The following is a 12654-nucleotide window of genomic DNA, read 5'->3' as shown; positions in this document are numbered from 1 at the left end:
CAAACTCTGTCCTAAGGTATTTGCCTTTATGAAGATTTTATGTCTGTTCATGATTGCTGATAATGATCTTCTTGTTAATCTGAATATAGAAGAAGTTGTGGCCTTTACTTCTGATATAAATATTACATATATATCTGCAATAAATCGATAGGATTGTATTGCTTGAAGAAGCAGACTTAATTGTAATTGTGTGTTCTTCAATCTGCAATACTAACCTTCCTATATACCTGACTAAAGGTCATAACACTCCAATGGACATGTCTCTTACCTAGGTCGACACATATGCCTCTTCCTTAAATCGGTGACTTACAAGTTTTAGTTATAGTTAAATACTAACTAACACATAGTGATTAGATTAGTTTTAATGTCACATAACACTTCTAGGAAGTTGCCATTTCATACTAGGAATAATATATATGGCCATATGTAGTATATAGGTTTAGAAGAATAAGTGCAAACTGCACTTCTAGACCTGTAGGTTATCAGGTTATATTCTTAACACTCCCTCTTAACCTGATAATCATACAGCAAGACATCATATCTAGCATCATCAATACAAATGAATAAGCAAGAATTAATACTCTATATCTGTCTGTATCTTCTTAATATTAGGTATCATAGAACATATGATACAAAGTCATATTACTAAACCTGAATCATTGTTGCTAGTGATTATATACAGGATAAATTTGAAGAGTAATTTAATTTCTTCATTTATCCAAGTTGTGACTCATAGAAACTAGTATTTCTATATCACAACAAGATCCTGAGTTTAAGATCTACCCGAAAACATGATAAACTCGGAGAATACTAAAATTCTCCCTTTATCTAAATTGTGACTCATAAACATAGCAATGTCTACATCACAATATGATCTTGAACTCATGTAGATCTTACAGTAGAACTCTACTGTTTAGCACATTATCTAAGAGATTGTCACCTCTCATAATGTTTTTATACAAGTTTGATCATTTTAGAAATCGTCACCCTCAAAATAATGAATACAAATGGTGGAGCCCATAACAGTCAATAGCCTGACAAAAAAATTATTTTATTAATAATTTGAAGAATGCAAATGAATTACAATTCAACCATACCAAGTCTTCTCTTGAAGTGGTCTATCTTTACTCTAGATAGAGGTTTGGTGAGAATATCTGTTGTCTGATCTGCAGTGCAAATGTATTCTAATTTTACAGAATTCCTGTCTACCATATCTCTTACATAATGGTAAGGAATTTCAATATGTTTGGACTTGTCATGAAACATTGGATTCACTGAGAGCTTGATGGAACTCTGATTATCACAATGAATAATTGTAGGATTCATAGCTTGTCCAAATAATCCTACAAGTAACTTTCTTAGACAAACTGTTTCTCGAGAGGCCATTGCTGCTGTAATGTATTCATCTTTTGTGGAGCTTTGAGCTACTGAAGACCACTTTTTGCATATTCAAGATATCATAGCTGATCCTAAATTGAAACATCTTGAAGTACTTTTTCTCTCTTTAACACTTCCACCTCAATCTAAGTCGACGAATCCATGTAAGTCTAAAGCAACTTTCTCATATTTGAGTCCAAAATAAAGAGTGCCTTGTAAGTATCTCATAATGTGTTTAACTGCAACTAGGTGAATTTCCTTTGGCTCACACATAAATTGGCTTAAGGCATTTAAATACATAAGTGACCAAATCATTTGTCTGTAGAGAGTAGAATCTATGGAAGGTGATTCTGTTGCTGCTTCTTTAAGTTTATGTAAATTAGTTTTCATTGGAGAAGACATGGACTTGCAGTTCCACATTCCAAATCTTTTCAAAATATCAGATGTATACTTCCCTTGATTAAGTATGATATTGTCAGAATTCTGTCGTATTTCCAATCCTAGGAAGTAATGGAGAAGCCCCAAGTCTTTCATTTCGAATTTTTTAATTAGATCTTTCTTGCACTGATCTATAAGATGATCATCACTTGTTATTAGTAAATCATCAACATACAGTATCAGAATTACCATATCATCTTTATCTCTTTTATAATATAATTTTGGATCGGCTTCATTCTTGGAGAATCCTAAGCCGATGAGATACTTATCAATTCTTTCATGCTAAGCTCTTGGAGCCTGCTTAAGCCCATAAAGAGCTTTCTTGAGCCTGCAAACAAAAATGTTAGGATCATGAGTTTCAAATCCTTTAAGTTGCTCCAGATATACTTCTTCTGTAATCTTTCCATTTAGGAATGCTATTTTTACATCCATCTGATGTACTGTCCGTCCCTTTGATGCAGCAATTGCTAAGACTTCTGTTGCGGAGGTATATCTGGCAACAGGAGCAAAGGTTTCTTCAAAATCAATCCCTTCTTTATGAGAAAATCTTCTGGCTACAAATCTAGCTTTATACTTCTCAATACGACCATTAGCAACATGCTTTATTTTAAATATCCACTTGGAGGAAACAACAGATTTTCCTTTAGGTCTTGGAACAATTTCCCAAACATCATTTTTCATATATATTAGTATTCTTCTATCATAGCTTCTTTCCAAGTTGTATGTTTAATATCATCAGAAGGATTGGTTGGTTCTGTTTTGGATGAATCACTCATGTTTGCTGTATGACTAGAGAATCTTTTAGGTCTTTTGCTTCCTCTGACTATTTCGGAAGGTGCAACAAAGTCTTGATTTTGCCTCAACTATTTTAATGGCCCAAAGTGGTCTTTTCTTTGAATTTTGAGTTTCTTCAAGGTTCAGATTTTGAATTTCATCCTCAATTTCTTTTAAGTTCTCCCTCTGGGACTTAGATTCACTATTTCTTTCGAAACTAGATAAAGGAGAAGGCTCTTCAGAACTTAAGGCTCTTTTGAATGCAAGATCTTTTTCAAAAATCACATCCCTACTAAGTTCAATACTTTTCTATCCAGGTATGAAAATCCTATATGCCTTAGATGTTTCGCTATACCCTACAAAAATACCTTTCCTCGTAGAGGGTTCCAACTTGGTTCTCTTTTCTTTAGGAACATGGATATATACGGGACACCCAAAAACCCTAAGATGATTTATGTTGGGTTTGACCTTAGTAAACACTTCTTCGGAAGTTTTATCTCTAAGGTAAGAGTGAGGGCTTCTATTTTGAATATATATAGCAGTACAGGAGGCTTTTGCCCAAAGATAATATTCTAGATTTTGATCAAAAATCATAGCTCTAGCAGTTTCTATAATTGTTCTATTCTTTCTTTCTGCTACCTTATTTTGTTCTGGATTATAGGGAATGGTGTACTCCCTCTACTCCCTCTTAATCCCTGATTCTTTACAAAAACTTTTAAACAAATCTAAGGTATATTCTCCTCCGTTATTAGTTCTAAGGTTTTTAATTTTATGTCCTGAAAGATTTTCAGTTAATGTTTTGAATTCTTTAAACCTCTTTAGGATTTCTTCTGATTCTTTGCATTTTAAGAAGTAAATCCATGTTTTGCTAGAGAAGTCATCTATGAACAAGATGTAATACCAGAATCCTCCAAGAGAAGGAACAGACATAGGTCCACATAAATCTGAATGAATTAATTCTAGTACATTATTTGTTTTTCTAGTACTATCATGAAAAGGACTTCTGGTGTTCTTACCCACAGCACACCCTTTGCAAATACTTGAGTTGTCTTTATTTAGTTTAGGTAATCTAGTAACCATCTTTTTCATAGTTGATAGAGTTTTGAAATTTAAATGTCCTAATCTTTTGTGCCATATTTCATTTATATCTGCGGCTTCATGAATTAAGGCTTGAATAGATCGACTAGATTCTATGTTCAATTCATATAAATATCCTTTTCTTTGACCAATTAACTTTTCTTTCATGATGGAGGAGTTCTTTGCCCAAGTTAATATTTTGCCATCCACGAATGCAACATTATGCCCATCATCTTCAAGTGTTGTAATTGAGATTAGGTTTCTTTTAATTCCTAGTACATAGAGTACACCTTTAAGAAGAAGAGTATTTCCTGATTTTAGTTTCAAAGTACAATTTCCAATTCCTTCAACGAAGTGCGCTGAATTATCACCAACAGTAACTTCACCGTTAACCTTCTCTGATAAAGAGTCTAGTGTTTCTTTGTATCCCGTTATATGTCTAGAAGACCCACTATCAATTAACCATGCTTTATTTAAAATTTCATTTCGGTTCTCAGGATCATAAGTATCTTTTTCCCTAATAATGTTTGTACAGTTTGCTTGTTTTTTGGAATTTTTAGGACAATTAGATCTGTACTGTCCAAATTTTTCACATTTGAAACACTTTATTTTAGATAGATCTTTCTTGGGTTTTCCATTCTTTTGATTTCCCTTTTTCTTCTTGAAATGCTTCTTCTTGCCCTTATAGGAGTTTGTATTAAGAACATGTAGTTCTTCATCTTCTGTTTTCAATTTCCCTCCCTTCTTTAGTTTTCTAGATTCCTCTTGAAGGCAATTGTTCTTAAGTCTGTTAAAGTCTAGAAGATTATCTCTGGCACTTATTCCTTGTGCAAATGTCTCCCATGAATTTGGCAATCCATCTATAGCCATTAGTGTTAATTCTGTGTCACTAATAGTCGTTCCTATACTTGATAGTTCATCTCTAATGCTGGCAACTCTTAGGAAGTAAGAATTTATTGATTCTCCTTTCTTTATCTAAATGTGATTTAGTTACCTTTTCAGTGTAAGAAACCTAGTTCCATTGTTTACTTCATATGCATTTCATAATGCATTCATCATATCAAAGGCAGTTTGATATTTTATAAGCATAGGTACAATATCATTTTTTACTCCATCTAAAATGATCTGAATGACCTTTCTATTTACTCTGCTCCAGATAGATTTGTGAGGTTCAACCAGAGGTTGTTTGGATGCTCCATAACCAAATTGTTTTACATCATTCTCTTCAAGAATCATCATGATTCTGAATTTCTAGGCATCAAAATGTTCTATCCCATCAAACCTGTCCTCAGGTCTAATTGTGTATGCCATTGAAGATAGGAGATTGTTGCTAGATATATACAAAGTCCAATTACTGAATTTTGCAGAGCCTAGGTTCGACTACTAGAACTCTGATACCATGTAAAGTTTCTGCAAATTCTGAATGGAAATGTTCAGTAAAATCTGCAACAAACTCTGTGCTAATGTATTTGCCTTTATGAAGATTTTATGTCTATTCTTGATTGCTGATAATGATCTTCTTGTTAATCTGAATATCGAAGAAGTTGTGGCCTTTACTTCTGATCTAAATATTATATATATATCTGCAATAAATCGATAGGATTGTATTGCTTGAAGAAGTAGACTTAAGTTAATTGTAATTTTGTGTTCTTCAATCTACAGTACTAGCCTTCCTATATACCTAACTAAAGGTCATAACACTCCAATGGACATGTCTCTTACCTAGGTCGATACATATGCCTTTTCCTTAAATCGGGGACTTACAATTTTTAGTTATAGTTAAATACTAACACACACATAGTGATTAGATTAGTTTTAATGTCACATAACACTTCTAGGAAGTCGCCGTTTAATACTAGGAATAATATACAAGGCCATACGTAGTATATAGGTTTAGAAGAATAAGTGCGAACTGCACTTCCAGACCTGTAGGTTATCGGATTATATTCTTAACACTTTTTCTATGAAAGCCTTAGACTTTGAAGCATTGAGAATCCCCATGTTTATCAAGTTTGACTTTTGTACCATCAACATCTTTGTGAACGTGTCAAATCAAGGCATAGTATATGAAGCACCAATAGTTAAATGATGGATATTGAAGCTAGAAACAAACACTGCATACTCTGATGGAAGCTTTCTCAACAAATTGTAGATCAATTATAAATACTTTTTGTCAATTCTACAATCCTTACTCCTTACTCTTAACTCATGTTCCTTAGTGATATAATCTTGTATTTTGTCAAAACACTTAGGATGCAAATTCATGAGGTCATTTTCAAGCTCGTAATCCCTAGCTTCATTAACTTGACGATACAAAGTAGCAATGCTATTCCATTGGTCCTTGATCATTTTACATTGATCAATATGGAAACAAGGTCATTTGATACATACTACCTCAAAGTTCCTAGAGCCAAAGTATTTTAAATAACCCATTCTAATTGAGCGTTAGGATCAGCTGATACAACTATGGTTCCATTGATATTTTGAATTAAACATTTTTGCATGATTTTACTCCATGCTTTAATTTTCCATGATGCAAAATGAAAAGAGCACAAGATAAAGAAAGATAGAATCACACAAGACAACCCACAAATTCACTCAATTAAAGAATCCCCTACAAATGATGATTTTGACAATTTATATATAGTGCATGTACAATTGCCACTTGCAGAACAAGACAAAGGTGACTTCTGATTTTAATGATTACAACTGTCAAAATAAGGCTATAGCAGACTCAAACAAATAATGGACAAGATCACTCATAGCTCCAAGCAATTACAATTGCCAACATATGCCAAAAATGAGCAAGTGCTAAAAGTAATATGTCCCTCACAATGGCTACAATCTGATAGAAAATCTGAAAAGTAGACAAAAAGTATTTAGTTTCCAGAAAAAAGAAAAAAAACACTTGAAAAATGTATTCGTATGAGTGTGAACGAAGCCTTGGAAGTTGCATAAATCAAGATTTGACAGGTATAGTCATGCAAAATTTCAAGTTCTAGAAAATTTGTCCATCAAAATCTGAAAATACTTGCACAACAATGAAGAGTATGAAATTCTACCACAAATAAAAAAATTGCATTAAAATAGGCTTCAAGGCCATGTAATGGGGTCCCAAAGTTTGCTTGGAAACCCAAAACTACCAATTGAGAGGGAGTCAATAATTTTCAAAAATGTGATCGCAAAGCATTGATGTTAGTAGTTATAGAGCTTTAATTTGAAGGTTATTGGACAGGTAATGAATTGTCTTAGCATTTGTGTTCTAGAGGTTGTTGTAGCAAAATAAAAATACCCAACATAGATAGTTATACAAGTTGTCAAAATTAATGCAGCAAAATGTGATGTCATCTGGGATCCAGATGTTGGCTATGCAACATTAATGTGGATTCTGAATTGGCAAGTTGATGTGGGTGGAGTTGACTATGTGACAAATACTGTGTTGATGTACACATGTTGGGGGTTGAATAATATATAGGATGCAATTTGCAATTGCTTCTTATTAACTTGACCTATGATCACATTGTTAACTTTATATTTACCTTTGCACGTTGTTCAATATAAATTTATCAAATATAATTTGCATCGAAGGGACAGAAAATTATAAAATTTGCCACCCACCAAATTGCTAATGTAAGTGATTTTGGGATTTGAATCCCACATTTATGACACATCAAAAATACTGGCCTTATAAATTTAAAGATTCTCCACCTTACATGTGAAGATTGGTGGAGTGATGGAGTTCACAGTGAAGATAGAAGTCCAAGAGTTCTTTTGTGCACTGACGAAAAAAAACCCAAGTCACGTGTTCAACAGTGCTGGTTGGAGTTTAGAGAGTGGATAGGCCGCGTGATTCCAAGAGATGAAATGACAAGGGCCTAAAAACAATGAACTTTGTTGAACTGAAAAAAAGTGTGTGCGAGTGCCATCTGTAAACCTTTCAATGTGTGTTGCATGACACCTGATCACTTGTACCCGTTAGTTATCAATATGAAAGGGTTGTGTGTCATAGTCTCAGAGGGCCACGAGATTGTATTGGGAAGAGGTCAGTGGGATGGTACACAGTGCATCCACTAGCTAGAAAAGGAGTTTTGCAGTCACCAAAGGAGTTAGTGGTTGGATGCCATCAAAAGTAAGTTGATGCCACCAACAGTCAGAAGAAATAAATGTTGATAGATGATCTTGGGTGCCGAAAGATTTTGGGAATGTGTGGGAATTAGTCCCACATTTATGGGATCGAGGATTATGTGTTGTTTCTACATGAAAAACCTTTGTAGCATAGTAAAGATAAAGCAACGTGCTCAGAGTGTGTAAAAACTCTATGAATGCTCTGATACCACTTTTAAAACCTCAACTTGTTATATCTCAACCATTCAACTCCAATAACATCAATTTCCTTAATGCATCAGAAATTTGTCTTTTCATCAAACACTTGTCAAGAAAAGGCAATTAATATTGTAGATGATGCCAAAGTTTTGATCACGATGCTAATAAATGTAACCATACAACTCTCAGAATCTGACCTAAGATGTTCTGCATAAATGATTATCCAATCATGCATACAGTTCGAAAGAGATTTACTGAATTTCATTAATTAACACTCTACACTGCAATGAGTATGGAACTGTTTTCGAACTGATAGTTTCCAAGATCAACAATCATGAACTTATACTTCAGTTGGTTTATTTTTTTTTATTGCATAAAATTCAGAGCCAACTATAAAATGACATAGATTGAAATTGCATTTAGTAAATTAACTAATCTTAATCCCAATTGGAACCTGGAGATTATGTCGTCCATGAGATTTGTGAATTGCAAGCAATGCTCCAATGATCAGTACTCACAATGTGCATAATAACATACCTTAATTGCATTTAGTAAATTAACTAATCTTAATCCCAATTGGAACCTGGAGATTATGTCGTCCATGAGATTTGTGAATTGCAAGCAATGCTCCAATGATCAGTACTCACAATGTGCATAATAACATGCCTTAATTGCATTTAGTAAATTAACTAATCTTAATCCCAATTGGAACCTGGAGATTATGTCGTCCATGAGATTTGTGAATTGCAAGCAATGCTTCAATGATCAGTACTCACAATGTGCATAATAACATGCCTGCTGCTGCTGTCAGTAATCACCAACAGATTCCCTCTGAAACCAAACACAGACTTCCAGACTTAACTAGCTAACCTCCAACTTGGACACAGGCACCAAGTTTTGAATTATGACTAGCAATTATGATCATGGCCTCTGTAAATGAGATTGCATGCCTAGAATAGCAGATCACAGGCCCTGTAGAATCTATGTTGGGCTCTGAAAGAAATTGCAGGCCATGTAGATAGTGGTGTTGGCCTCTCAAGAATGCATCCGCAGCCTCAGAAATCACAGACGCTGCCCTTGTTACTGATCTGAAACTTACCTACAGCTCCAAACACAACTACAACAGAGGTATATGACTGATATTTCAACTCCAGCAGCCTTGCAATTTCCAGTAGCAAGCTTTCTAGAAACCAATCGCTGCCCAGAATTGCAGAACCAAACCCCAGATATACATGCTCAACAACAGTAGCAAAAATGGATGCCCAAAACTGGTATGGCAGCGACCAATGGCAAGGATGAATCACGGACATAAATCAGGAATTTTGCACACCAACAACAGATTGCTTCCCAGTCACAGGAAAGAACACTAGGGAAGTTTATCAATTGTAGATATGCAATGATCATCTACAGCAATCAATGAAGATTCTCCAACCACAGTAATCACAGTAGGAGAAATGGCCAATTGTATACCTCAGCACAATTGCCAATGCAAATCTCAGAATTATCCTTATACTTCAGCAAGGGCACACTATTTAGAAAACTCAGAAAAAGCCACAAGGGCAACAAAAGTAAATAAATTATCATGCGTGTCTTTCCCAATGAAATGAGCTCTCATTGGTAGAAGTTTCCATAAAAGTCCACTTCAGAAATCGTGGAAGTTTCCCAAAAGAACTCACACTAGAAGCTTTCCAACTTGCTTTTTAGAAATATCACTTAAAGTTTTTATTATAATAATATAAACATTATTATAATAATGCAACTCAATGAATAATAAATAAATAAGAGCTCATGCAATTATTAGCTTGATCAACTGCAGGTGACGACCAACGGCCAAGTCGCCCCCTGCACAGCCAAGAATAGCAACTACTAAAAATAGTAAATACATAACTGAGGCCCTAAAAATGCCCTGTCAGCTCACGAGGGTCACTATGATGAGCTAACTCTATCAACTGCACAGACTGGCCAAAAACAGGGACATTACAGAGTGGGTGATGTTGTTTTGATATCTCCAATGATATGACTAATTGTTGTCTGGGTGACATGTGAATGAATCTGAAACCTTTGTTGCTTGCTCATTGACAAATATAGGGTGTACAAGCTCGTAAACACAAAATTCTACAAACTATAGAATAAAACTAAATTGCAAAATATAAAATAATAATTTCTCTACAAGATCATACCATTAATGGGCAGATTGAGTTGTAGGATTGGTTTGCCAAAAACATTTTGCCACAAAAACAACTTTCAGCAATATGGCAAATTTATTGGCAATTTTTATTGAAATGGCCACCCGAGAACGATGGTGATACCAAATTTGTTGTAGTACTCTCCCACAAGATGCTGGTCCTCAGATCTACAAATTCGCTCCACTTTAAGTACACAAAGATGTCTCTAAATAGGCTAATCAAGGATGCTTCAATGGCTCTGATACCATGTAAGAATTTGCCTAAAATAATATGCCAAGATGTAGAAGTCCAATGAATAGCACAAACAAGAGAGATAAAATGATATGATCAATTAATTGATTGGATTCAATAATACATCAACAACGCTCAAGTACAATGTAGATCTAATTGTTTATATAGGCAAGGCATTATAGCTAGGAGATAAGCAATACATAACTTATCAATCACACTAGGTGGAATCACATGTCCTCCATCCTCCATTGTATGAAGAATTATGTGCAACAATGTGAGGATGATAATGTGATAGGTGCACTAATGGTGGATCTCACACATTAAGTCAAATAAGATAATAAGTATCTCATTACTGGCCTCAGTGAGATGAATTTTCACTCATAATGGTAAAGGTCTTCCTTGATGACAAACAGGTGCTCCTAGAAAAATATGAACTTCCAAATGGAGTATTATGGATACTTGGTGCCAATCAAATGTTTTGATAAAGATGTATTTCTCTAGAATAATAGCAAGATCACTGGGGAAAAAATGCATGGTTGTAGTGACCTACTCTTGAAGTCATACAATTATTGATTATGCTTGTTGGTATTTTGCAATTGGAGTGGGATGTGTATATCAGGATTGAGGTTTCTTGAATGAAAAGGATTATTTCAGAGTAGTTGGTGCCTAAGTTTCCATAAAAAATATTTGAGGACTTGTGCACCTTAAGGCCTACAATCCTATTTCTTCTATTCAGGTATGTATTATTTGGAAGGGGAGTTCATCTACATAACATTCTATCCTAGCAAAAGTAGTTTCCTTGTGCTAGTCCTTGCCCTTTACCTACACAGCTTAACAGAACTCTTTCAGTTTCATGGTTGGTTTTATAGGTTGATATGTAATTTTCTTGTCTAATGAGCAAAATATGATCTAACATTTCCCTCTTCAAAGTCTATTGAAAAATGGTTCAATTTTATAAAAATAATGGATGTGTGTCTTAGAAGCATTAAAATGGTTGGTTATCCTATACAGCTTGACTACATTTTGGATTTTGTATCCACTAGCCTGTTACTCTCACTTCGAATGTGTATTCATGAATTTGAAATAAAGGGAATGGACACAATACTTTTGAAAATACTTTCCTTTGATTTCCTCCTAATGCTTAATAATTTTGTATTTTCATGCACTTGTCAATGTTGTTAACAGCAGGGTGTGGAGAAAAATCTACCTGAAGCATGTACTAACTCGCAATCAGATCCAAACCAGGTGCCATATAATGCTCATAATCTGTTTCATGACACATATGTGTCTATCTTGGAGGGGATGCCTTATATATGCCTGATGTTATTGTGGAATGAAATTGCAGTGTTTTTTCCCACAATATCTATTACCATACATCCAAACACCCATATTTGTCTTGAATGCAGCATATGATACTTGGCAGGTAAATTTTTATTTATTTATTATTATTATCATTGATCAAGTATTTTTTCCCCATTTATTCAAGGAAAGTTAACCTTTTCTTGCCATTTCAAATGGTTTCCAGTTCCATAATATTTTGGTACCAGGATCAGCTGATCCTCATGGTCATTGGCACTATTGTAAGATTAACCCAGTTAAATGCACTTCAGCTCAATTGGAGATATTGCAAGGTATTTTTTCTTATTTCTTTCTTGCAGTTGTTTATTATTGTTGAGCTTGGTCAAGGTGGAATCTGATGTTGTAAACATACAATTGTACCAACAACACATCCAAGCCAGCTGCCATTATCAGAAAAAGAGAAATAGTTACCAAAGGAAACTTACATCTGAACTAAAGTGACTTTTAATATTGGATCAGATAATTTGAAAAGATAATTGCTTACTCAGAAAATTGCACCCTTTTTTCTAGTGTATGTATTTCCTAAAATCTGCTTGCTAGCATAGGGAAAACATTTGCACAGTTTTTAACTTTGACTACTTTTTCAGAGTTTGTTAAATTACCAAAGAAAATCATTCTTAAGAATGAAGCAAAATCTTTAATATTCGATGTCTTTTATTAGTGTTGATAAAAGGATAGAACCACACCATAAGGAAAATAAACAAAACTTAAAAAGAAGCTGACAGAAAATTGATCAGATGAGCCGTCTTACTGAAATTAACTAGAGAAGTCTACAAACAAAGGAGCTCATCAAATTCAAAGCATTCCAAGTTGTGATTTTAATTTATAGGATTCAAGCGGGATGGTCATCAAAATATCAAAGTCTTAGAGCTTTGTGGAAGTGTTCACT

The 12654-nt window shown here is 34.3% G+C and overlaps 1 protein-coding gene across 2 annotated transcripts in view; it reads left to right on the top strand.

Moving 5' to 3' along the window:
* The window catches only part of LOC149543757 (pectin acetylesterase 12-like), a 125745-nt gene that overhangs the window by 61036 nt on the left and 52055 nt on the right, over positions 1-12654 (top strand). The window contains exons 8-10 of one of the 2 annotated variants that reach the window (XM_089798451.1): positions 11592-11651; positions 11752-11829; positions 11932-12037. In XM_089798451.1, the coding sequence (XP_089654577.1) occupies positions 11592-11651; positions 11752-11829; positions 11932-12037 (244 nt within the window). The remainder of the gene's footprint in view (positions 1-11591; positions 11652-11751; positions 11830-11931; positions 12038-12654) is intronic. The other variant, XM_089798452.1, reaches the window with a different exon arrangement.

Source organism: Cupressus sempervirens, chromosome 8 (assembly GCF_028749045.1).
Source record: "Cupressus sempervirens isolate cs-2001-9-10 chromosome 8, ASM2874904v1, whole genome shotgun sequence".
In the NCBI taxonomy this organism is placed as follows: domain Eukaryota; kingdom Viridiplantae; phylum Streptophyta; class Pinopsida; order Cupressales; family Cupressaceae; genus Cupressus; species Cupressus sempervirens.
The sequence above is the reverse complement of the archived record's forward strand: the minus strand, read 5'-3'. Positions and strand labels throughout refer to the sequence as shown.